Source organism: Camponotus vicinus, unplaced genomic scaffold, assembly GCF_025532165.1.
Source record: "Camponotus vicinus isolate PSW18456_S1 unplaced genomic scaffold, iyCamVici1.0 SCAF_4, whole genome shotgun sequence".
Lineage (NCBI taxonomy): Eukaryota > Metazoa > Arthropoda > Insecta > Hymenoptera > Formicidae > Camponotus > Camponotus vicinus.
Window position 1 is genome coordinate 9,043,824 of NW_028141976.1, and position 27,918 is coordinate 9,071,741.

Below are 27,918 nucleotides of genomic sequence, written 5' to 3' on the forward strand. Positions count from 1 at the left end.
AGTAAAATAAATAAATAGATCGCAAGTACTTTCCCTCCACTCGGTACGAGAGCATGGTATGAGCGCGGTAGCCATCGCGCCGCAGACTTCGCGCGCTTCGCCCCTGGCTTCCTCTTGTAGCTCCGCGCTGATTAACTGATTACAATAATTAATTGCGGCGAAATTATTCATGGGATCGAAAAATTGTATTAGACATTTTTTCTTAAATTCTCCTTCTCTATCGGATGGCACTGAGCGTATGCGATACTTTTTTAACACCCTGTATATACATGTCTTAGCCATAGCCCTGCTTACATGTATTATTAGCATTTAACCTTTAATTCTGATTTCGATTACATTATTGACTTTGCTTTCATAAATTTTTGACGATTCGTAAAACGTTACCTGAAAAAATAAGTGAGAAGTAATGCGTTTATGATGAGTAATTATTGTATTAATTTTCGTTGTAACATTAATGCAGGTTTGCGGTTAGCTTAACTTTTCGGCCGATACATATATATGTATGGCCTTTGCAACTTTTTTGTTTATTCAAACAAAAAAGTTGCAAAGAATATGAAAGCTGATATGAAAAAAGAATAAATTGTATAAAAATGTTTAACTTTTGTGTATATAAATATATATATTAATATATAATTATATCTGCTTAAAACATTTTTTAACTTTTACAATTGCTACTTTTACAGTTTGCTAATCTACAGCTCATAATTTCATCTATTAATAATTACAAAAAAAATTACATAATTGTAAATATGTGTTAGAATAAATATTAGTATTAGTAGAAACTACTTTTCAATTTCTGCAGGATATTTTTGAATTAGCAAAAATTAATTCGTTCAAACATAAATCATCGGATCAATGAATATAAATTAATCGAATATTGTAACAAGCTTTTTTAAGTGCATTGAAATAATTATAAATTAAACAGATGCAATATTATGTTTACATATAAAAATGTCATTTTATTCATTAACAAATTATCAAATATCAAGTTGCATCAATATTTTATATTCATTATAATTAATTCACGTCATCAATAAATTATATCAAACCTAATATCGGTTATTATTTAATATTTGTCCACACAATACGTTTAATAAATTAATTTAACAAAATCAATAATAGATCATGTCATATAATATGTAATGTTACTTTAATTCTTTGTCGATGTTTGATAAGTGGAGTTAATTGAAAGAAGAAGATATAAACAATCGATATAATTATAAATTTGTGTTACATTAATGCAGGCTCATGCTTAGTTAGCACTTTTCTGTCGATTTTGTCTACTGTTATCCCCACTTCTTTTATTTCATAGTTTCTCTAGACTTCTCGCGGAAACGAAAGACGCTCGAGTTCAGAAATGATTATAGTTATAAATCGTTCGACACATATTTCTTACACTTTTTATTCTTTCTCTAAAGTTATTATAATTATAATATTAATTATTATAAAATTAGAACACTAGAAACAAAATGGAAAATATATTAATTGTATGTGTATGTACGATTAACAATTGTGTTTCATTTTAGTGTTACTTTTGACTTTATAATAATAATAATAATAATCATAACAATAATAACTCTGTAAACTCTGTAAATGTATAGAGCAATTAAACTGTAATTTATAATTTTTACCGCCCTGACTCGAGCGTCTTACGTTTCGCAAGCAGTCTACGTGCTATGAAATAAAAGAAATAGGGATGCAATAAGTAAAATCGGCCGAAAAGTTAAGCTAACCGCAAACCTGCATTAATGTTACAACGATAATTAATACAATAATTACTCATCATAAACGCATTACTTCTCACTTATTTTTTCAGGTTTTTCATGTTTTACGAATCGTCAAATTTATGAAAGCAAAGTCAATAATGTAATCGAAATCAGAATTAAAGGTTAATTCTGATTTCGATATATATATATATATATATATATAATTTAAAGTATGAGAAATTATTAGACTTATATTAGACTTATAAGTTACATTTACGCAATATTATAAAAAATCAACAATATTTATGCTAAATGTTATATTATGTTTATTTATATTAAAGCATAAACAATTTATATTTGTAAAGAAATACAATTAATATTTTTTTCATCTCTTTCAATAAATTTAATTTGTGTTTCTAAAATAAAAATTCGAAATTGTCATTTTTATATCCTTAACCATTACTGTTATAATTTTACTGAGAAGTTAATGTGGGTAAACTGTATTTTAGTGTATATATTAATGTGTTTTTCGTTTCACACACACATACATAGATACATATACTTATTCGATATTTTTATATATAGAATCATAAAAAAGAATAAATTTTATTGCTGAATGTAATATTAAAAAAGAACAATACGGTATAAAAATTGAAACTTTATATTTATTGTTGAGACAGATGAGAGGGTAGTTTTTGAATAATCGGCGAAAGTACAAAATCTAAAACTCTATATTTTGATAGTACAAATTATGCTACGTCGAATGTACAAGTAGCGATTGATTCTGCTAATGGGAACGAGTACTTTACTCTTGAGACTGTTGAGGGTCGGGGGTAGTTTTTGAATAATCGGCGAGGGTACAAAATCTAAAACTCTATATTTTGATAGTACAAATTATGCTACGTCGAATGTACAAGTAGCGATTGATTCTGCTAATGGGAACGAGTACTTTACTCTTGAGACTGTTGAGGGTCGGGGGTAGTTTTTGAATAATCGGCGAGGGTACAAAATCTAAAACTCTATATTTTGATAGTACAAATTATGCTACGTCGAATGTACAAGTAGCGATTGATTCTGCTAATGGGAACGAGTACTTTACTCTTGAGACTGTTGAGGGTCGGGGGTAGTTTTTGAATAATCGGCGAGGGTACAAAATCTAAAACTCTATATTTTGATAGTACAAATTATGCTACGTCGAATGTACAAGTAGCGATTGATTCTGCTAATGGGAATGAGTACTTTATTCTTAAGACTGATAGGGCTAAATTCAATTGGGGGTTGTTTGAAGCAGAAGGGATGAATATATTAAGTTTTTATTGATGGTACAAATTAGTACAAATTCAGTCTAGTGTATTTCTGTACTTGATTTTCTTTTTTTCTTTTTTTTTTATTGTGGTCCTGCTGACTTAATATTAAGGTGGCAGTGTTATGGTTTTTTTCGAAATTGCACAGATTACAAAATTATTATTAATGGTACAAAATAATACAAATTCAGTCCGTTATATTTCTGTACTTGATTTTCTTTTTTTGTTTTTTTTTTTATTGTGGTCCTGCTGACTTAATATTAAGGTGGCAGTGTCATGATTTTTTTCGAAATTGCACAGGGTACAAAATTATTATTAGTGGTACAAATTAGTACAAAATAGGTACTAAATAATGTGATAGGTTTGGTTTGATTTTGCTAATTTGGTCCTGCTAGCTTAACAGAGGTGAGAAAGTTGCGGTTGAATCGAAATAAATGGACGAGGTATTTCCTTGCAGTACAGATATTAAGAATAAAGGAGGAGGAGAAGGGGTCGAACATTGTGTAGATACGAATGCAGTGCATTTTAAACATATTTTCCTCTATTATACACGGCACTTTATGTAAGATGCCGCCTGTTCCGAAAAGAACGATCTCTCGATAGCGTGTTCGATAATACTTTTTTTAAAGCGTTTCTTCCGAGGGATCAACTATTGACAATCATTGTACATTTCATCAGGAATATATTGCCGCAGTACAGTAAATAATTTTAGGAAATTCATGTTTTAGAAAAATATGAATTGAAATCATATTAGCAATATAAGACAAAAAGTAATATGTATTAGAAATATTTTTTAATTCTGCAGCAGTACTGGCAATATTGATAATAAAATAATAATAGGAATACCAAAAATACAAAAGCATTACTAACGATACAAAAGCAATACAATAGCAATGTTAGCAATAAAATGTATTGTACTGCCAAAAATGGCAATCACTGTACATTTTCTCAATGATAGTTGACCCCTCGAAAGAATTCTAATATTTTGATGTACCTACAGTTATATATCTTGCGTTTTTAATACATAAACAATCTTACGTAACATAAAACAATCTTATAAAATAAAAATCGAAACTCTTTTGTAAATACATAGTTTTTCAAATGATATGCTCAATCCAGAAGTAAAATGCAAATTTTGTCATCACAAAATATCTATTGATGATGATCCCGATATCAAAAAAGAAACACTGCTAGAAGCTTCAACGATAATGACTACACACTTGAAACAAAAGCATGGAATTACCAAAGGAAAATGGAAATTATTACAACAATGGATCAAACAAATCGCAAGAAATGCGTATAAATGCCAAGCTTCGCCCTGCTATACAGGGTGATTCAAAATAACCCCCTTGTCCCTGAAATGACACATTCTTGAATCAATTCTAAGACGATTTTTCCTTTGGCAAAATTTCGTCCAAAGCTTAGTTTTTGAATTATTAAAGGAAGTAGTTAACGTATGACGGGTCGAATATAAGAGGCAGGCAAGGGTGGCGCGATTCACCGTCAGACGCAGGTGCTTACGCGGGGCGCCTGCTGCGATCAGCTGGTCGCTATACACATACAGACACACATGCAAACACATACATTCTCTCTCTGTCTATCTGTCTCTCTCTCTCTCTGTCTCTCTCTCTCTGTCTCTCTCTCTCTGTCTCTCTCTCTCTCTCTCTCTCTCTTTCTTCTTTCATGAACTGTATTCTTTTATAAACTTTAACGTAATCACATTTATTTACTCACTTGATGAGACGAGAAATTTACTAATGACTCTATCACTAATCACTATTAATCACTGTCGAATAATAACTGTTGGCGATTAAAAATCACTCGATGAAAGAAACACGCGCGGACACGTTACTATACGATGCGACGACGCGAGTTTCTTTCATCGAGTGATTTTTAATCGCCAACAGTTATTATTCAACAGTGATTCAAAAACTAAGCTTTGGACGAAATTTTGCCAAAGGAAAAATCGTCTTAGAATTGATTCAAGAATGTGTCATTTCAGGTACAAGGGGGTTATTTTGAATCACCCTGTATGTATTAGCATTTAACCTTTAATTCTGATTTCCATTATCGCTGCATGTATTATCGGGAATCGAACCCGGGACTTTTGGTTTTGCAGGCTAGTGCGCTGCCTACTGTGCCACGCTTCGCCCTGCTACATGTATTAGCATTTAACCTTTAATTCTGATTTCGATTACATTATTGACTTTGCTTTCATAAATTTGACGATTCGTAAAACATTACCTGAAAAAATAAGTGAGAAGTAATGCGTTTATGATGAGCAATTATTGTATTAATTTTCGTTGTAACATTAATGCAGGTTTGCGGTTAGCTTAACTTTTCGGCCGATTTTACTTATTGCCATCCCTATTTCTTTTATTTTATAGCACGTAGACTGCTTGCGAAACGTAAGACGCTCGAGTTAGGGCGGTAAAAATTATAAATTACAGTTTAATTGCTCTATACATTTACAGAGTTTACAGAGTTATTATTGTTATGATTATTATTATTATTATTATAAAGTCAAAAGTAACACTAAAATGAAACACAATTGTTAACGCCGCTTTTATCTTGTACGAGGATCGCGAGCGACGTATCTGGGTCTGAGAATCGCAATTAGCGTTAAATGCGCGATAGGGGAGGCCTAAATTTTATTACCTGCCTTACATTAGAGATCATTCTCCCCGATGATATTTCTCACGATTAACGCAAACGAGATCGGCGAAGAAAGGCGTCGCGAATTATTGTAATTAATTGAGCGGCATGGGGGTAATAAATCTCGACGACGGCGCGTCTCGAGCGAGATGCATCATTTTATCGCGTATATTGCACCGAATGCCCCTATTCGGGGATACAAATGGACGCAATAATGATAAATGCCATCTTCGATACGATCGCTGGCCGAGAAATTATCGACCTTCTAGTTTTCCGCATTCCGCATCCTTTCAGGGTCAGTAATCGCGACGAATCTTTCCCGTCGATCTCTGCATCAACTGTCAAAGGCCGTTACGTTATCTGTCAAAATGCAGCGAACTTGAAGAGAGGGGGAGCCTTCCCCTCCCCCTTCTCCTCCTCTTCCTGCCGTGCAACAACCGTGTATCACGTTTTCGATCTAATTTCGCGACGAAGTAAATTACACACACACACTTATCGAAAGTGACGGATAACGCAACGTATCGCGTATAATAGAAAGGCTGACCGGTAACTGACCTCTAATCACGCTGCTTAAGGCGATCGCGCGGAATCCTTGAAAAAACGTCGTAAATAGGATGACAAGAACGGATGCTAAGAATGGAATTTAATTACGACGATGACTAATTACCGTACTGTAGAAAACAATGTCGCGAGAAACGTTCGACTGTTGTACGACTATTCCAAGACGCAACAACCGCTGTTGCGAAGATTGACATGTGCAAAGATACAGGAATTATATTCGCAAAATAAAAGGAAATAAATTACAAACTGATCGTCCGGATATTTATCGTCCGGAATTACGGCTCAATTCACGGGCCTCCTGTTTTTCTTTCGATTCATGTTATTGCGACAAGGGGAAGAGGGGCGAGGAATATCGCGTGAAAATAATATCTTGCTCGCACGTCGAAGGCATGAATGGCAAGAATGCCGGTCTTTACGTGCCAGCGACGATTGATCAGCCGGAATTTTACGAATTCCCGCGAACGACGAGCGGTCGCCCGTCATTCGCGAGACGTCGTGTATGTAAAATAATACTGATGCGTCACGCACTCACCGAAAGCAATTCCTTGCGGCGTTTCCGACGACCGGGTAGGGGCTCGATGACGACGACGGGCTGGCGATAATCCTTGGGCGAATCCGGCGAACTAACCCTAAGAAATCCGTATGCGTATCCACGTGTGTGTGCGCGTATGCGTGTGCTGGAGAAGGCAGGAACGGAGGAATCAGACACCGACACTTGTTTTTAACACACTCGCCAACAACACACGATGCACACAACGCGCGACACGTACGACACGCGATTTTCACGGCGATGGAATTTTGTCACGTCGCGGCGTTTTCTCAACGAACGGTACCACAGACGCTCATATTGCTGGCTCCGCGGAGTGAGTTAGCATTCCAGCTCCTTCCCTCTCTGCGCTCGTAGCGCTCTGGGCGTGGTCTAGCGCCGTAGAGGTCCGAACGTTGACGAGCGCGCGCGCGCGAAGCGAGTCCGCATGCGCGCGCAGCTTTCATCTAGAGTTGCAGGCGCGCGCATCATTTAAACCTGCCGTTTAATCAAAATCTGTACAAAATATAAAATAAAAATACTGGATTAATAATTACTATAAAATCTGGCTTCAATTATGTGCACAATATATATTATCAAGGCATCAAATTATTATTTTTTAATGTAACAATTTTATTATCAAAATATCATCGAAAAAACCTGAACATTCTCAAAAATTTCACATCCAAATACAAAAATTTCTTGCCCGATTATTTAAAAAAATTTTATACTTATTCACAATTTATATTTATGCATAGTGTCATAAATTTAATATAGCTTTGTCTTGTATCCATTTTAAGTGCACTCCAGTTATTTTTCTCAACTTTATGATCATTTTTTTTAATGTTTGATCATATCTTCCAGAGTTATCATGAATGATTGACTACCGACTCTATGGGACGGCGTGTGGCTGAGGCGGCAAGGTACTTGCCTACCACATGAAGGGTCCCAGGTTCGAGTTCCCCCCGCTGAGGATTTTTCCCAGTTATTTCAACATTATGAGAAGATAAATCTTCTTTCATCTTAATTGAAGATGATATGAATGTTCAACAGTTTGCAGAGAAGTTGAAGGAAATAATCTGTATAAGATATAAAATAAAAATTACTGGATTAATCACTACTATAAAATCTAGTTTCAATTATGTGCGCAATATTATGAAGCCTTCAAACTAGTATTTTTTTACTAATATTGTTATTATCAAAATGTCATCGAAAAAACCTGAATATTCGATTATTCTCTAAAATTTTACATTCAAATACAAAAATTCTTGCCCGATTATTTAAATAAATATTTAATATTAATATTTTATATGATAATAGTAAAAGTAATAAATATTTTAAAAACACTTATTTAATCTAATTAATTTTTAAATAGATATACGATGTATGGATATCACACACATTCATGATAATAATAATATTAATATGTTAAATGTTTATTATGTTTACCGCATTCTTCAATCGAACACATGATTGCGTTCGATTGCGCCAGTAGTACCTTAACCTACCGCAACCTACCATGACAAAAAACTGCTTGCAGTCGCCGAGTAATTATCGTCGCATTGTCACGTCGTCGCGTCGTGTAGTAACGTGTCCGCGCGTGTTTCTTTCATCGAGTGATTTTTAATCGCCAACAGTTATTATTCGAGAGTGATTAATAGTGATTAGTGAGAGTCATTAGTAAATTTCTCGTCTCATCGAGTGAGTAAATAAATGTGATTACGTTAAAGTTTATAAAAGAATACAGTTCATGAAAGGAGAAAAACTTTCAGTTAATAATTTAGTGTGGATTTCTTGTCTTTTGCAACGTGATATCTACGTTAAATTTGAGAACGTACGATCTATCGGAAAATTCATTTCTCCTTCAAGCAATTACAGCAATACATCAAAAGTCATCGAACAAGGTAATAATAACTATTTTTTGACGTTATGTGAAAACAGATCTCGGGAAGTCAGAGGGACAGTGTGTCAAAGGAAATTCGTGAAAAGAGAGGGGTTTTTAGTGGGTAGGGAGTACCGAGTTGGTAATACGACTTGGTACTCGAGTCCCACATAACTCACTGGATCGAACGGTGGGTATGCATAAAATGCATTTTCCCCTTTCTCGTAAAAAAAAAAAAAAACAGGTGAGTGAGCGAATGAGCGAGAGAGGGGGGGGGGAGAGAGAGAGAGAAAGAGACAGACAGACAGACAGAGAGAGAATGTATGTATTCGCATGTGTGTATGTATGTGTATAGCGACCAGCCGATCGCAGCAGGCGCCCCGCGTAAGCACCCGTGTCTGACGGTGAATCGCGTCACCCTTGCCTGCCTCTTGTATTCGACCCGTCATACGTTAACTACTTCCTTTAATAATTCAAAAACTAAGCTTCGGACGAAATTTTGCCAAAAGAAAAATCGTCTTAGAATTCCGTCAAGATTATGTTTTTGCAAAAGCATAAAGTTATTTAGAATCACCCTTATATATATATATATATATGTATATATATATATATATATATATATATATATATATATATATATACAGGGTGAATTTTAATGGTTGTGTCAATCTTTTTATCATACGGGAGATTACCGATCGCAATTTTAATAAATTGATTGATACATAGATGTCAGTTAATTGAATCGACTGTATCGAAGGCCGAAATATAATGTGTACAATTAAAGCAAGTTAAAAGCTGAAATTATGTAGTGTGGATTTATTATTATTATTAAAGCTACGCATTTATTATTATTATTATTATTATTATTGTTATTATTATTATTATTAAATATATATGTTATTATATTTATTATTATTATTATTATTATTTTACTGTGATCAAATTAGGGATTTATTATTATACGTATTTGATATATTAAAGCGGAAGAAATACATATTTAAAAATTCAATTCAAATTTAACACTTTAACGTTTTATGTAAAACTTTATTTCAAATTCCGCATTTATTTTTATGATAAATTTTTATTGTTTTATATGCTAAAAATATGGAGCAAAAAATTTTCTTCCTTCTTAAAATAAAATTACGCAATTGTTTCATAAGAATGTATTTCTTGTGGAACAATTGCGTGATTTTATTTCAAGAAGGCAGAAATACTACATCCCTTTATAACAATATTAAAAATTTTTATCATAAAAATAAATGCGGAAAGTAGGTATACAAGGCCGGTTATAACCCAGGTCCTCTCAGGGGGGGTGAGGCGCGAGGGGAACCGTGGTGCGGGGGAGTGACGTCACGCGCGGGGCAGGAGGAACTGCAGCGCTCGGTGAGTGACGTCACGCGCGAGGAAGGGAGTCTGCGAGGAGAAGGGGGATCCGCGGAAAGAAGACGGTGGTGTGAGAAGGATAGCGCTACGTGTGGGAAAAGGACAGCGCTACATGTGGGAAAAGGATAGCGCTAAGTGTGTGAAGAGGACAGTGCGACAAAGATGACATCAACGTGCGACAAGGATGGTGCAATGTAAGATGGCGTGAGAAGGACGACGCAAAGGTAAGTGAGCGACGAGCATATGAAAGAGAGAAAACGACAATAACGCGAGAACAACGCGTGCGAGAGAGAACGATATTGCAAGAACAACGCGAGTGAGAGAGAGAACGATAGCGCGTACGAAAGAGAGAACGATAATAGCGCGAGAACAACGCGTGCGAGAGAGAACGATATCGCTATACTTACAACTAGCGCAAGAGAGACGCAAGGGATAGGAGCGCAAGGAGAGGCGCGTAAATAATTGCAATTTTTTTTTTCGTTACAATTAAAAATATGCAGAATTTATTTAAATGTGTGTATGAGTATTACAAATTGTGTGTGTGTGTGTGTGTGTGTACTTAATATTAAAATTTAAAAATTAATAAAATATAGGGAAAGAAAATAAAATGATGAATATAAAATAATGCGGACGGTGCGCCGGGCTGTAAGGGGGAGGCAGCTCCTGAAACAGGAAAAACGCTACATTAATTTTATCTTAATTAAAATAAAAAAAATAAAAAAAACTAATTTAAAAATTTTAAAAAGAAATATGTACCTTAGCCCCCTGGAACTGCAGAGCCGTACCAGTATTCCAGTAACCGTCTTCTTCTTTCCTCTCCCAGTCTTCTTTGTATTTCCCGTATTCTCTCCTCTTCGATTATTCTGTTCTCTTCGTATCTTATAACCGATAGTTCGCAGATTTCGTCAAATAGGGACTCCATCCCGAAGAGCAGCCGCAGATTAAAAATGTCGAGATATCTCCACGATCCATTTACATCATTATCCTGGCGACTCTCCGGGGTGTCGCCCCATTCCTCCGCGAGATCGTGTAGCGCGTTCCAGCGCTCCGCCCGCACGTTGCGTCGATGCTGTATGTTGATGAACCCGGGAATTTTGACATCATCGGGGTACTATAAAATAATATATATTAAAAATCCACATACACATACGCACAATTGTTTTCACAAAAACACTACCTACCTTCCAGACAAATACCACTTTTAGTATCACAGAAAATAAGAGCTCTACAAAATTCCTCTTCCAAAATGAAAAATGAAAAATAGAATCCATTTTATTTGCAGCGTAAGAAATAATCACACACACACACACACACACACACACACACACACACACGGAAAAAGAAATACCACGGTTATGAACTCGCTGACGCTCTCCTTTCGGACAATACACGACTGAGATTGAAATCGAATGTTACTCTCCGCTGTAGGAATTATAAAGGTCTCAAAACTGGAAGGGTTACACTAGTGTACGAATATTTTTTACACCCACTGTATATATTAACCATTCATGATCCTTTCATAGTCTTTTTCTACGCTCGGTATAAACAATATGAACAGTATTCCTATGAAGAGAAATGGATCTTGGAACCTTCCTTCTTTTTATGTTTTCTGTTTATGATACCAATATTCGACTGCTTTACACCCTTGCCGCGCGTGTGAGAGAGAACGCGTACAAGAGAGAACGATAGCGAGACTTATAATTAATGCCAGAGCAAGGATTGGAGCGCAAGGGAAAGGCGTGTAAATAATTGCAATTTTTTTTGTTACAATTAAAGATATATAATTTATTTAAATGTGTGAGTTTAATAAAAAAAGTATACAATATAAAAGAAAAAATAATATATAAAATAGGCCGTCGGGCTATGTGGGGAAGCCGTTTCTGAAAACAGAAGAAAACATATGCATTTCATTAGTTTAAATTATTTAATAATTTATTTTAAGATACTTTTGATATATAATAAATTAAAAGATACTTACAATGTTATCCATGACTCATCTATTTTAATTTGTGCAAATAGGGCACATGTTGCAGGGCAATATTTGATTCAAACATTTTTTTTTGCACCCTTTGCATGACATATTATCCATATTGCTACAACCTATGGTTCTATGTTCCCGAACAGAACTAGTTTCTTCAAACTGATACGGGTCTTCTAGAAAGCATTCGGTACAATATTTCGATCCATTTTCCATATAGTAATAAGAAATGCAACATATCTTTGTTGCTTCGTTTAATGTTATTATTTCAGGTATGCTTAAATTTCGCTGTTTCTTTTGTAACTTTTCATCAAGAATATCGTCACTATTGTCACTATCGTAATCACTGTCCTTCGCCAAGGGTTCTATTTCTATATTATTGAACTTGTAAATTTCTATTTCCCTTTTTAATAATAAATTGCAGATTATAATTTAAACATTAATTGCATACATGTGCTATGATAATTACGTTCAGATTATTTTCTAATGCAAAGTATATAAAATGTTTTATCAAATATACTACAATGATCAAATTGTGTATGTGTAGGTGACAGAACAAGAATTAATAGACTTAGTGGCAAATAACATGATGATGATGATCAATACAAACTTCATGCTGAAGTGATATTTCTGCTTTTCCACGTACAAATTCAGGAAAGAATTAAAAGTTATGGCTAAGAAATTAATTTCAGAGCAAAAGGATAAATTATATTTTTTATAATTATTATAATATTGAATTATAATTTAATATTTTCCATATAACTGTGGGCATATATAAAACTTAAACATATATTGTTAGAAATTTCTTTCAAGTTATTAATAAATCATACACATTTAAAGACAATGGAAAATGGAATGTATATGTATATATAAATATATACACATATAAATAAAATTAATAAAATCTACATATGCACGTCTATTTTCAAATCTTTTTCCTTTATGTATTTTTTTTTTATAATATAAATGTATATCTCTTCTATACGAAATGATAATTATAATGATCAGTTTTATTATCGAGAAATATATGTTATGCCATTGATTCTTATTTTCATTTAAATTTAAAATAAAAGCGTTCTTATAATTCAAATGTAACTTCATTTTAATATTTCAGAGTAATAATGTTGATCATGTTTCATACGAATCGTTATGGTATAAGAAGTATTTTTACAGAAAGACTTAATATATGTTGCATTGCGATGTTAGCAGCTTATATCCGTAACTGTACCATGCATACTACCGATTCTTTCAATTAATTACTATGCTTCTGTAAGTTATACTGGGATACCTGAGATAATTTTGGCGATATACATAATTTAACATATTTCTAACCATTTCTCTTTGCAACAAAAACACAATGCAAAAATTCCTAGTAAATAATAGTTGCTGTTTTCGAATTATAAATATTATTATTTGTATATTTTAAAACAAATAAATTTCTGTTTGCAGAAATATTTGTTACTTAAATTAAACTATAAAATTAAAAATCATTTATGTATTGGGAAAAATAATTAGTTAATTAATCTATATATGTTCAAAAACTATATAAAAATCTTAATTTAACTATAATAAATTTTGTCGAAATATATTTGTTGAATATGTATAAATCTTTGTTTCATTAAATTGCAATTCTCTCTATATCTACAATTAATATATCTTAAATTCATATTTGATCAAAAATAAATGCACATAGGCGAAAGTGAAAGTAAAATAAGTAACATAAAATTAAAACATATAAGTAGATAAAAATAATATAATATATAATATAAGAACGACCAGAAATGTAAAACTTACTGCTCGCATATGTGTTAAATTAAAATTAAAATTTGAATGGTGTAGACTTCATTGCCGGAGCGTTTAAAATTAAATAAAATGAATCCATTATATATAAACTCAAGCTACAAATTTTATTTATCTGTTTTGATAATTCCTCATATATTTTGCGAATCTTTATTAATTCTTTTGTAATATTGCATAAATAAATAAAAAAAAAAATAAGATAAGATAGCAAAAATGAAAAGAAGAAGTAGAGATATAGTAGATAGAAAGGCAAAAAAATTAAGAAAGGAATTCTGCGGATCTATTAAGAATTTTTAATAACTAAATGTGTATTCTTTTACACTGCATTTAAGTACAGTGTATTAAATAAAAAATTGATAGCATTCGATCGATTTGCATTTCGATTTCGTTGAAAAATTAGTTTCCATTTTTTTTTTATATGTTCCGCTTTATTATATGATGGGCATTAACCATAAGTTTTATAAGCAAAAAAGAGAATATGAAAATCAATAATCTATCTCTTTAGCACATACATGTATAAATTTTGTCTTGAAATAAAAAAGTTCCATATTTATATCAGTCACGTAATATTTTTAAGGAAATCACAAAAATTAATGAAATATAATCAAGCAATTATTGAATATGTCATATTCAATAATTGCTAATATCATATTCAAAAAATTACATAATTATAAAAAATATATAATAATGAATAATAAATCTTTTATTAAAAATAATTTATAGGCAAAGAAATTTAATTAAAATCATAAAATGCCGGAAAAATTATTACGCTATCCGAATCGTTATGTGGAATATGTAGTTTAGGCAAATACGCTTATTGTTTGACAGAATAGAATGTTGGAATGCGCAGCAATTTCTTTCTAATTAGTTTTTATCTTCTTGCGTTTTACAAAAAAGTATCGTATATATTACTTCAATTTTCTCTCTCTTTTGTTTGATATATTTATTCAAATCTTATCTTCTTAACAATACAAAACAATCACATCTTCTCTCTTAAGCATATAATAAAAGTAGAGGTAATATATTTCTACTGTATGGTACAGTAACTTTATGGAATAATATCTTCCAGTACGTTGATAATAGGACATCGTCAGTATTCACTATAGTGGTTACTACATAATATTGTACCAGTGAGTATAATTTTTAGCATATTAAGTGTATTCATTCGTTACAAAAACTTTTTACAAGCAGTATACAACTAAAAAAAGAAAAGCAAGTCAACATTGTTGTCGACGTGTAAATAGGAACGAGTGATATTTGGTTTTCTCAAGATGCCTCGATTACTAAGGAATTATTCAAAACTTTTTGTTTTGGAGAAACTGAAATAAGGAATGAAATAAGGAATCGTGTTAAGAATGGAATGAAATATACAGCTCAGACTTGATAAACGGTTTTTTATTTTTAATTTAGACGCACGCTTCTATTTAAAACCTATGCAATTTAAATATAATATATTTTTGAATGTTATTAAAGATCGTAAACCTACATTGTATATTTAATATCTTAACAATAAAATATGCATTTTTTAAATTTGTATGATTATATAAAACTATTTTAAAAAATTATGAATTTTAATTTGTTAGTTTTATAATTTTATTAAAAAATTATTATCATAATATGAAATATGTGACAGTGTCTAAACACTATACTTTCTATGCACTAATTTTAAAATCGTAAAAATGCTTCAAATTATGCTTTTTACCAATTATATCCCAATCACTCTTGATTTAATTTTAAGCTATGCAATACTCATTTAAAAGAAGATTCATTTTATTTTAATGAAAATGTATATTAGATCCACTTCACTAATTTAATTTTCGTTTAATTAATTGAGACGACCAAAATAAAATTTATTTAGTGCAATTATTTAGGATACAGTGCTATTAATCGCTAAATCGATTTTTAATTGAATTCAATGTTTCATACCTAGGATCTAAAATTCAAATATTTCCGGCAAAATGGATGATTCAAAGATAAATGCAAAAACAAATATAATCTTATATAATATTTAAATAGCAAACTATACTGTCAATATGAAGTGAGATATGCACAGAGCATTAAAGATATGAGATGCAAATGTACTAGGTTTATAAAAATTTTATAATTAATTAAAAAAATAAACGTCTATTATTTTTAGAATTTTACTGTGGAAAATAATGTTTATGGCTGTCGAACGGCTATCGAACGGGTCAGAAACGACTGTGAACGAGGCTACGGACTACCAACAGGGCCAAGGACGGCAACAAACGGGTCAAGAACGTCTATCGAACTCCAACGAACGGGCCAGGAACATCTATCGAACGTCTATCGAACGCCAACGAACGGGCCAGGAACGTCTATCGAACGGCTATCGAACGGGTCAGAAACGACTGTGAACGAGGCTACGGACTACTTAGAAGCGACTACCAACAGGGTCAATTACGGCAACAAACGGCTGCGAACAGCTATCGAACGGGGCAGGAACAGCTAACGAACGGCTATCGAACGGGTCAGAAACGACTGTCGAACGGGGCAGGAACGGCAACTAACAGCTATCGAACGGGTCAGAAACGGCTATCGAACGGCAACTAACAGCTATCGAACGGGTCAGAAACGGCTATCGAACGGAGCAGGAACGGCAACTAACAGCTATCGAACGGCTACGAACGGTAGCGGACGATTGAAGAATGCGGTAAACATAATAAACATTTAACATATTAATATTATTATTATCATGAATGTGTGTGATATCCATACATCGTATGATATCTATTTAAAAATTAATTAGATTAAATAAGTGTTTTTAAAATATTTATTACTTTTACTATTATCTTAAATAAATATTTAATATTAATATTTTATATGATAATAGTAAAAGTAATAAATATTTTAAAAACACTTATTTAATCTAATTAATTTTTAAATAGATATACGATGTATGGATATCACACACATTCATGATAATAATAATATTAATATGTTAAATGTTTATTATGTTTACCGCATTCTTCAATCGAACACATGATTGCGTTCGATTGCGCCAGTAGTACCTTAACCTACCGCAACCTACCATGACAAAAAACTGCTTGCAGTCGCCGAGTAATTATCGTCGCATTGTCACGTCGTCGCGTCGTGTAGTAACGTGTCCGCGCGTGTTTCTTTCATCGAGTGATTTTTAATCGCCAACAGTTATTATTCGACAGTGATTAATAGTGATTAGTGAGAGTCATTAGTAAATTTCTCGTCTCATCGAGTGAGTAAATAAATGTGATTACGTTAAAGTTTATACAAGAATACAGTTCATGAAAGGAGAAAAACTTTCAGTTAATAATTTAGTGTGGATTTCTTGTCTTTTGCAACGTGATATCTACGTTAAATTTGAGAACGTACGATCTATCGGAAAATTCATTTCTCCTTCAAGCAATTACAGCAATACATCAAAAGTCATCGAACAAGGTAATAATAACTACTTTTTGACGTTATGTGAAAACAGATCTCGGGAAGTCAGAGGGACAGTGTGTCAAAGGAAATTCGTGAAAAGAGAGGGGTTTTTAGTGGGTAGGGAGTACCGAGTTGGTAATACGACTTGGTACTCGAGTCCCACATAACTCACTGAATCGACCGGTGGGTATGCATAAAATGCATTTTCCCCTCTCTCGTAAAAAAAAAAAAAAAAAAAAAACAGGTGAGTGAGCGAATGAGCGAGAGGGGGGGGAGAGAGAGAGAGAGAGAAAGAGAGAGACAGACAGACAGACAGACAGAGAGAGAATGTATGTGTTCGCATGTGTGTATGTATGTGTATAGCGACCAGCTGATCGCAGCAGGCGCCCCGCGTAAGCACCCGCGTCTGACGGTGAATCGCGTCACCCTTGCCTGCTTCTTGTATTCGACCCGTCATACGTTAACTACTTCCTTTAATAATTCAAAAACTAAGCTTCGGACGAAATTTTGCCAAAGGAAAAATCGTCTTAGAATTCGGTCAAGATTATGTTTTTGCAAAAGCATAAAGTTATTTAGAATCACCCTGTATATATATAATTATTATTATATTATATATATTTATATTTGGCTTGTAAAATAGATATATTTATTTACCTTGCGTTCCAATTATCATATTTTACTGGCTCTTGCGAATTTTTAATTAATAATTTAATTATTTATTATTTAACTTGCACTTTATTATTTATCACTACTCAAAATGCGGTTAATGATACATGTCACTAATGACACATATGACACATGTCATTAATATCGCAAATATCGCAAAGCGTCGCTAGCGCAATCTTCTTTCGAGAGTAGGAAATGTACGTTTTCTCTTTCTATGTGTTGTGTACATGTGCGTTGATGACCATGACGATGATAAAGACGTTTCTTAATTGAAAATTTTCAGATTTCGACTTTGCGTTATAATATCTCCGTTTATAGATCACGAAGTGCAAAAATAAAGATACTTTCTTTATACAATTCAAACTCGCTCTATCGATTAAGGCTAGTAAGAATTCGATCCGTTCAGCCGTTATTGAAATCCGATAATCTGAGTTACTCTCAACTGTCCGACTCGCGTATAGATACACGGAGTGCCGCGCGAATGCTTCGCATGAACTTGGCGCGAGACACTACCGTGTCTATTGATTTTCACAAAGACACATCTATTTTATGTGATTTAGAAATTGATTTTATTAAAAGTGTTCCATTGGATTATATGCATCTGGTATTATTAGGCATAATGAAACGTTTATTGGGATTTTGGCTTAAAGGAAATAAAGAAGTCCGTCTGTTCAAAGAAGATATTGATGCTATTAATAAAAGAATAAAATTAATATATAAATCAACTCCCCGTGAATTTTCCAGAAAGCCTAGATTAATAACGGAATATGATAGATGGAAAGCTGTTGAATTGAGAATTTTTTTATTATATTATGGTCCATGGCTAATGAAACCATTTTTAAGAAACCAATACTTTCTTCATTTTCTTTCTCTACATTGTGCAATTAGAATTTTGGTTTGTCAAGACTTACTAGAAAAATATGTTGATTATGCTAACGAGTTATTAATGTATTTTGTAAACGAATTTGGTAATTTATATGGCAACGAATTTGTTAATCATAACGTTCACAATCTCATTCATTTAACATTAGACGTGAAGACATTTGGCCCATTAGATAAATTCAGCTGCTTTCCATTCGAAAATTATATGCATACAATTAAAATGATGATTAAAACGTCAAATAAACCACTATCGCAATTTATAAAAAGAGTAAACGAATTTGATAAATATTCTTCCTTTAATAAAGAAAAAGAAAATTTTATTAAAGAAGATGGTCTTCGTTTAATAAACAATAAATCAGCAGAAGGTTTTTCAGCTATATATTATAAAAATTTTAGAGTAGAAGTTAAAGAACCCAACTGTAATTTTATTTTACAAGATAATCAACCTATAAAAATAATTGATATTTTACGGATTGATAATATATTTTATATCAAATATAAAAATTATAAAATAACACCCTATTTTGACAATCCGATGGAAAGTACTATATTTTGGTGTGGTTCTGTTGAAATGACTGATGAAGAACATATCACATCTGCTGACAATATATTAAGGAAAGCTTTCAAAATAAATGATTGTTTCGTGTCGATATTACACACGGACTGATTTGTAAGTTGAAATTAATTGTTGCAATATAATACAACTATTATTTAATATAAATTTAGTATTTGTTGATTGTTCTTATTCTTTTTTTTTAATTGACTATGATTTATATATCACATTACTCAGTAGCAGTCAAAATGATTAATTTAATCTTTGGATTATTACCGTGAGAATTCGATTATTTGTAATATAAAATTTTGCTATTGATAACCTAAGAAGTACACGCGATGAATCACTTTGCCTCTCAAGAATTCACCGCACAATATAAGAAATCAGAGGTCTGGTGCATCGTTTGTGGAACTGCCTAAGATTTACGCAAAATACGCAACAAACTTTCTTTTATTAAAAAATAATTATACATATTAAATAAGTAAAAAACAAATATATATTTCGGTAATCTGTTATCTTTTTTTTTAGTATGCAGTTGTACAATTTGACGATTTAGACTTTTCGGTGGTTCCCGTAATTTGGTTGGATGAACCACATCATTGTTATTGGCCTACAGGAATGAAAAACGTTAGAACCGCAATTGTGAAAGAAATGTCCGTTAAAGACAATTTTATGAAATATAAATGTCAGATCTTTAGTAAACATGGTAAGTAAAATTAGATTATTATGCTTGACAAAGTCAGGAAAGTATTGTATGTACATGTTTATGGCACTAATATTATTTTATTAATTGTGATGCTAATGAAAAGAAATGTTTATATACTTGTATTATAATAGATTTTATAATTTAAGATATATATAAAAAATTAAAATATTATATGTCGCCAGTAAATAATGAACAAAACAAATTTTTTACAAGACGACATAACTGGCAATTTTTATTAAAAAGAAAAAACTACACGTTTCGACCAACAATCGTGGTCCTCCTCAAGAATACATTAATTATTATATAAACAGTTATGTATAAATAGTCAAAGTTCATTTAAAAATATATGCGCTAAAAAGATATGTTAGAAAGCACGTCTAAATCACAAGCCGGTTAATAAAAATTTTTATTATTATCTAGACTGTGCTTTCCAACGCGTCTATTTAGCGCATATATTTTTAAATGAGCTTTGACAATTTATACATAACTGTTTATATAATAACACAGGCCCACAAAAAAAAGTACCCTGTGCTGGCGATCTGACTAGGCTAGTCTTATGTATTTTGGCCCGCTGAATTCGAATCTGACGTCAGAATTGCTCCATCACGTCACAGTTTTTTTTAAATCTCGAAAGAGAAAGATGAAAATTTCGTAAAAATCGACATTCTAGGGTAGTAAGACTGCGCTTCTTGAGGGAAAAGTTACCGAAATCATATTTCCATGTATTTTCTGGCATTATAAATCCAAATCCGATTTGTCACACCAATCATACCATCGATTCCATTAACATTTGTCATGAAAAAGTAGCAATCTTCCGTATTCCATATTTGATTTTAGTTCATTCATAAATCTTATATTGGAAAGAATTAATCTTATATTCTCCAAGTCCAAATTTTGAGAAAAACTTTTTCGAAACTTACAGCTTCTAGCTGTTGAGTTCGTATAAGATGCAGAAATTTCTTTATATAGGTCACAAACCTCTTTTCATGTCTTTCGTCGCAACTAATTTGACAGAATTGAAAATATTTATCCACGATTGTAATACATACATCAATAATCCTAGCAAACTTCGACTTCATAAAAAAAATGAGAAATAATTATGAACTTAGTTTTCCTTATCCATTTTTATCTCAATATGGCGTCTCGAATTGTAGACGAGCTGTCAACTCATCATAATATGTACTTCATATAAAAACTATATAGTTTGTATGAACGTAAAAACAAGTTTGCTTGGGTCGAATTATATGAAAAAACATTGTTGAACCTTCGAAATCGAAATTAGAAGTTTAATATAAAAGTATAGTTTGTAGAGCGATTCGTGTGTATGTATGTGTGCGTGTAGGTAAAATAGAGTGGAAAAAAGCAGTGCATCTTCTTTATAAATAACGTGATAGAAAGAGATACGGGATGAGATTTAGATGAGGGCGCTGTTTCGTGTAAGAGTTCGCCGTTCAGTACAGGATCCCCTTAATATCTTCGCATCTTGATAAATAGAATCTGTTTGCAGTAAATTTTAGGTGTTACAACCTGAAAAAATAAAAAAAATAAAAAATGAGCACAAAAAAAATTGAGCACAACGTTTATATTCTAGGTCGGATTTGGATTTATAATGTCTGAAAATACATTAAAATATGATTTTGGTAATTTTTTCTTCAAGAAGCGCAGTCTTATTACCCTAGAATGTCGATTTTTACGAAATTTTCGTCTATTTTTGAGATTTAAAAAAAACTGTGACGTGATGGAGCAATTTTGACGTCAGATTCGAATTCAGCGGGCCAAAATACATAAGACTAGCCTAGTCAGATCGCCAGCACAGGGTACTTTTTTTTTCTTGGGGGCCTGTGTAATTAATGTATTCCTGAGGAGAACCACGATTGTTGGTCGAAACGTATAGTTTTTTCTTTTTAATAAAAATTGCCAGTTGTCTTGTAAAAAATCTGTTTCTGACTTTTATGACACTTCATATAGCATTCATATGAATTTATATTTACCTCTATATGTATATAATGGAAATTATTTATATGTATATATCATCATTATTTAATACGAAATATGCACATTATTTTATGAATTTTGTAATTTATAATTCCTTTTTATTATTAGATACTTATGAATCAGCCTTAGAGGCAGAAAAACAGATTGTAGCTACATCGGAATCTGAGGAGGCTGAATCAAGAATGGGGAAAAGAAAAGTAAAAAATAATAAATATGACGACTATGTCAGTTTTCCTAATCCTCCGAGATTGTTATCATCCAAGGAATCACATAAATCAGGTATTGCAGGTTAATTTTTAAGTCTTTTTTGTGCAAACATATTTCCATTTTCAGAAATATGAATTACTTGTTTTACTGCTTGTACTAATTTAATCTTAACGTTTCACGAATTTTAAAATTATATGCTTCTATATTCTTTAATCGAAATTATGTTGATAAATAGATTATTTTTTCAAGAGTGTTTACAACCCTTAATTGTGTATATATTTTAAATTAAATTAAATCTTGAATTAAGTTTTGTCTTCCAAAAAAACCTGTTGAATTTGACTTTATTTGAAAGAAGACAATATATAGAAATTTTTAAAATATTTATTATATACAATAATTTATTAATAATAAATCTAAATGTATTTAATAATATTAATCTAGATTTATTTTCTAAAAAAATCTCATAAGAGAAAATTTATAATGAGAAATAAAATAAAATAAAATAGGATTTAAACAAAATTTAAAACAACAAAATTTGTAAAACTAGTAAAAATCGCTGCTATTTTTACGTGGAAATAATTAAATCTACATAAAATAATAATTTAGTTTTTCACATTTAAGCGATATACGGTCAAAATTTTTTCTATTCTTATAATTAGCGTAAATTATATGTATTGCGGAAAATGTTTTATTTCAGATAAGAGTTGAATTTAAGGCTTTTCATATTGGCCGAATTGGGCGCCATACTATTATATTATTGTCCCATGAATTTAACTATTGCACTTAAAATTTTATCTCTCACAGTTGAATACTAAAAAAAGTTTACCTGTTTAAAATAAATATTTTTTATTTTTAGTTTCAACACACACGAATAAGGACAATGAAAATTCTAAATTAAATAATTCTCAAGATATTAATGGTAATAAAAATAGCGACTTATGTAAAAAAACATCTTTAATAGAAACATTTATATATTTAATTTTTCAAATAATGTTTATCTTTCTATAAAAATGTCTATATTTTTCAGATAATATCTTAACAGAATATAACATTGATAATGTACCAATTACAATCTACAATGAAAATACTAATACAGACTTAGATTTTACACAAGACTTGAAAACGATACTGAACAATATTGAAACTGAAATAAAAAATATAAGGGAAACACAATCATTACAAGAGCAATCACTTTCAGAAATTAAAGAAACCACAAAATTGATTTTAGCTAAAATAAATAGTGAACAATATGGCAAAGAATATTCTATGCTAAAGGATGATAAAATAAAACAAAAATTTCCCTTAACTTCTATTCAAAATCTTCTCGGTTTTGATGATATATTAAAAGATGACCAAGAAGATTTTATGCAAGTAGTAAGTAAATTCGTTCATCAATAAATTATATAAACATAGTTTTAATTTTAAACATTTTTTAGGTGAATAAAATATTACAAATTGGTGGGAAAAATGAAAAAGACTTCGTTAGAAGAGCTTTAGCTGTAAAATTTGATGATAATTTGGCCTGTATGTGTTCGTGGACGGGACAGAAAAATAATTTCAAGATAGGAGATACTCATATTATGCTAAGTATAAAAAGTAAATAAATTTATAATACATATTGGTTGTGGTATCAGAATCTGTAATTGTTTTTTATATTTCTAAATTTTTTATAATTAACGGATGGAATATATTGAGAAAAGCCTATAGAGCTTTATGCTACATATATAACATGAAAGTTTTTCTTATTCCAGAAGCGTTTAAGGCAACATTTCCCCGAAGTACGGAAAAAGATTTAGAACAATTGGTGATGGAGTGGTTTCGTTTTGCAAACGTCCGTAAGCAAAAGAAAGAAAGTATGTTGAATCCAGACATTATCATTTCTCTTAACAGTTTCTCTGTGTTAATTAATTACTTCAAATATTCTTACAAATGTATATTACATAAACTAAAATTGGATTATTATAAGTTTTTCACTAATTGAATTTTATATTTTCCAGGAAAAGAAAAGTGAGAAGAAATGTAATAATTATAAGATACAAATATAAAATTAAAATATTTAATTTAAATTATATTTTATATTATTATATTTACAAAGAAGTGCAATGAGATAAATATAAGTTTGATTTCAGTGCAATGAGGCAAATATATAAGTTTGATTTATAATATTTTATTTATTTGATTTATAAGATTTTATATATTTTGTTAATATTTTCTTATGTTTTTCTTATGAGTATTTTTTTAGTTTGATATATTTTTTATTTTCTTTTGTTTCTCAGTATTTTTTTAGGTATCGAAAAAGTACTTCATTTTATAATACATTTTTTGTATTTAATTATATAGAAATAAAAAAATATTTTCTTGTACTTTATATGTATATATATTTGTATTATTATTCCTTATTAAACGATAAAAATAATATTTAGAAATACAAAAATACAATATATATTTAGACATTCTATTAATATTGAAAAATTATTGAAAACATGTTATATATAATATTTATAAAATAATAAAAATCAATTAAATTAATGTTAGAATTAATATTATTTTGATATTAATATTAAGTTATGTAGATGTTGATACTAATGTTATTTTATTATTGATTTAATTTTATGAGAAACATTATCAGAATGTTAAAACAACATTAATGCAATATTACTTGTAACAACATAGAAAATGTTATTTCAACATTACCGAAACCTCTAAATCGGTGTCAAAGTTTGTTCATAATGATGTTGCATACAATGTTAAAAACTACATACTTGACAACATTACTATGTTAGTGAATATCATTATAATAACGTTGTGGTAATAATTTTTTGCTTACTGGGTGGCAGGCCCCAGCACATATTCGTTTCAAAAACGTTTCACAAATGTTTCTTCGAAACGTTTTATAACCGACTCTTGAAAACGTTTCTGATTGGTTAAAATGTCCACTTGAAGAACGTTAAGAGATACGTTTCTTTTCTAATAAAAAAAAACGTTTAAAAAATGTTTAAAATACGTTTAAAATACATTTTTTTCTTTTATTCGTTAAACGTTTGTTTTTTTATGGAATTAATAAAATAATGCATTCATACACAATCTCTAAAAATGAATCAGTATATTATCACTGAAAACAGTAATCAGAATTATTGATATAGAGTTGTGGAATTGGGCCTAAATCCGACCACTCAAAAACGTCATTAAAAAAAAAACAAAAACCATATTTGATAATTTCTGGGAAAATTTCTCTTTATCTTCAAAATTTTTCCCAAAGTTTTCCACGATCAAATCTATGTTTCCATCATCTATGGGCGTCACAAAAATATATTCAATCCACGTTTTTTCCGTTTCCTTTTGTTAGGTAAAAATATGGATGGATTTTTGCAACATGGTTCTTTCTTACGATAATATTAAAACAATGTTTTATGATAATATCAAATTTATTATTTAAAAGTTGAATGAGTTATATAAATATCTCAAGTGATAAATAAAATTAAATAAATTTATTAGAATTATTATAATGAAATAAAGGTCCGTTAGATAAAATCAATAAAAAATTAGTTAAAAGGCTACAAGGACCAACGCAATGGTGGAAATATGCAAAAATTAATAAAACGGTTATTACAATAAAATAACCATATGAAAATGTTTATTTAATTTGAACATGACAAACGCCGCGTTTCAATCCAATTCGGATCCTTTTCAATGTCGACTAACAAAGTGAATAATAAACATTAAGATAAAATTAAAATAAACGGTCATAGGAGAAATGTAAATAAGTTTCGGAACAACGCAAAGTCAAAAAATCGGAAGCAAATATATGTACAATAACGGAAAATTTAAACCGTCAATCACAAAAAAGGAAAGAACGCATCGCATTAACGTATCGCCACAGAAAACCCGAAAGCTCGTACCGCATACCACCAGTATACCGTTAAACACGAGATGATCCTCTCCAAAAACACCGGAAGGAAAACCCACATACAGGTCCATGACCATTTCCAAAAGAAAAAACAGTCAAAGATGCATAAATCGATGACCAGTTGGAAACTTGATGGTCCGAATATGTGCGAATAAAAGCTTAAAAATCTGACACTCTAAAAAAGAAAAACAAGACAGAGCAATAATTTAACAAACAATCCGGAAACTACTTAAGAGAATCCTTCATATAAAGCAAGAGTAAAGTTAATATGATAAAATCACATACCGGTCTCTAAATTTGAAAGTGATCTCAAATCAAAAAATCGAACACAAAGGGAGAGCAAGTTAAGCACAACTTCACGTTCCAATCAACAGAGCCGAACTGAGGCACATGGGGATCACATATAGCACAGAATAAGGGATTTTAATTTGTTATTGACTGTATATGCCAATCTTCTGTTCGCATAACTCTTGATGTTGGAAACAAAACCTCTTGGAAAACTTGAGGAAAAAGGAATGGTGAAGAGAGGAATAAGAGAGGAGGAGGATTGAGTGAGAGCAGTTTCGTTATTGTTCTTGTTCACGTCAGAGATTAAAAACTTTAATCTTTGAGAAATAGTGTGAAAAATAAATTTAATAGGATAACCATTGCCTAATAAAGTCGAAATAACAGAAGATTGGCATATACAGTCAATAACAAATTAAAATCCCTTATTAGACTGTACAAGGATCCGGTATCTAAATTCCACCACGTGAATGCCATTTATAAAATTAGTTGTTTAGACTGTGATGCTTCATATGTGGGACAAACTAAAAGGAAGTTACTGACCAGAATTAAAGAACATCGTTCTGATATCAATAAATCTTCTGGTTCTCTCTCAGTTGTGTCTCTTCATAGATTGAACGGACATGAGTTTGATTGGGAGAATGTTTCCATTTTGGAGGAGGAACCTAGATATAAAAAGAGGCTAATTGCTGAGATGTTACATATCTCTGGTCAGAACCATGGCCTTAACATTCAGAGCGATACCGAATTCTTGGATAAGATGTATTTGCCCATTATAAAAAAATGTTCGCAGTAATTATTTGAAATTTTTCCTTCGTTCTGTTTCTTTCCTTCTGTGACGTTTTGTTCCTCTCCTTCCTTTCCCTTCTCTCTCTCTCCCCCCCCTCTTTTTGATGTTTCGCGTTCTGTGCTATATGTGATCCCCATGTGCCTCAGTTCGGCTCTGTTGATTGGAACGTGAAGTTGTGCTTAACTTGCTCTCCCTTTGTGTTCGATTTTTTGATTTGAGATCACTTTCAAATTTAGAGACCGGTATGTGATTTTATCATATTAACTTTACTCTTGCTTTATATGAAGGATTCTCTTAAGTAGTTTCCGGATTGTTTGTTAAATTATTGCTCTGTCTTGTTTTTCTTTTTTAGAGTGTCAGATTTTTAAGCTTTTATTCGCACATATTCGGACCATCAAGTTTCCAACTGGTCATCGATTTATGCATCTTTGACTGTTTTTTCTTTTGGAAATGGTCATGGACCTGTATGTGGGTTTTCCTTCCGGTGTTTTTGGAGAGGATCATCTCGTGTTTAACGGTATACTGGTGGTATGCGGTACGAGCTTTCGGGTTTTCTGTGGCGATACGTTAATGCGATGCGTTCTTTCCTTTTTTGTGATTGACGGTTTAAATTTTCCGTTATTGTACATATATTTGCTTCCGATTTTTTGACTTTGCGTTGTTCCGAAACTTATTTACATTTCTCCTATGACCGTTTATTTTAATTTTATCT

General features: G+C 31.3%; 2 protein-coding genes and 2 long non-coding RNA genes across 10 annotated transcripts in view; 1 reads left to right on the forward strand and 3 right to left on the reverse strand.

Moving 5' to 3' along the window:
* The window catches only part of LOC145970349 (uncharacterized), a 49,454-nt gene that overhangs the window by 9,812 nt on the left and 11,724 nt on the right, over positions 1-27,918 (reverse strand). For 2 of the 4 annotated variants that reach the window (XR_014438410.1, XR_014438409.1), the window contains exons 21-22: positions 25,052-25,191; positions 6,759-7,831 (exon numbers count right to left, since the gene is read on the reverse strand). Coding sequence is in view for 1 of the 4 variants with exons in the window: in XM_083097057.1 (XP_082953183.1) it covers positions 21,490-21,549 (60 nt within the window). In the remaining 3 variants the exon portion in view is untranslated. Of the gene's footprint in view, positions 1-6,758; positions 7,832-19,207; positions 21,550-25,051; positions 25,192-27,918 lie in introns of those variants that run through there. The other 2 variants (XR_014438411.1, XM_083097057.1) reach the window with 2 other exon arrangements.
* Positions 9,754-24,389, forward strand: LOC145970400 (uncharacterized). 4 transcript variants are annotated; one of them, XM_083097191.1, is made up of 10 exons: positions 9,754-10,241; positions 15,933-16,466; positions 16,822-17,230; positions 19,845-20,022; positions 22,126-22,296; positions 23,081-23,143; positions 23,252-23,598; positions 23,661-23,820; positions 23,976-24,077; positions 24,222-24,389. In XM_083097191.1, the coding sequence occupies exons 4-10, from the start codon at positions 19,935-19,937 to the stop codon at positions 24,233-24,235; spliced, it is 945 nt and encodes a 314-aa protein (XP_082953317.1). In that variant the 5' UTR covers positions 9,754-10,241; positions 15,933-16,466; positions 16,822-17,230; positions 19,845-19,934; the 3' UTR covers positions 24,236-24,389. The 4 variants fall into 4 exon arrangements, with proteins under 4 accessions (XP_082953317.1, XP_082953318.1, XP_082953319.1 ...); XM_083097192.1 differs by having other exon boundaries at positions 16,867-17,230; XM_083097193.1 differs by lacking the exon at positions 16,822-17,230 and having other exon boundaries at positions 9,756-10,241.
* On the reverse strand, positions 9,896-13,576 carry LOC145970458 (uncharacterized). The gene is made up of 3 exons (XR_014438499.1): positions 11,996-13,576; positions 10,774-11,897; positions 9,896-10,680 (listed from the first exon to the last, which is right to left on the reverse strand). It is a non-coding gene; the product is annotated as an uncharacterized LOC145970458 (long non-coding RNA).
* Positions 25,205-27,472, reverse strand: LOC145970454 (uncharacterized). The gene is made up of 3 exons (XR_014438495.1): positions 26,960-27,472; positions 26,417-26,868; positions 25,205-26,306 (listed from the first exon to the last, which is right to left on the reverse strand). It is a non-coding gene; the product is annotated as an uncharacterized LOC145970454 (long non-coding RNA).

What these genes read in the sequence shown, in the direction of transcription:
- LOC145970400 (XM_083097191.1), top strand. Translation starts at nt 19,935, where the DNA reads ATGAAAAACGTTAGAACCGCAATTGTGAAAGAAATGTCCGTTAAAGAC. An exon ending in CAAGGAATCACATAAATCAG is followed by an intron (nt 22,297 to 23,080) that starts GTATTGCAGGTT and finishes TTTTATTTTTAG; the next exon opens with TTTCAACACACACGAATAAG. An exon ending in TATTATGCTAAGTATAAAAA is followed by an intron (nt 23,821 to 23,975) that starts GTAAATAAATTT and finishes TTCTTATTCCAG; the next exon opens with AAGCGTTTAAGGCAACATTT.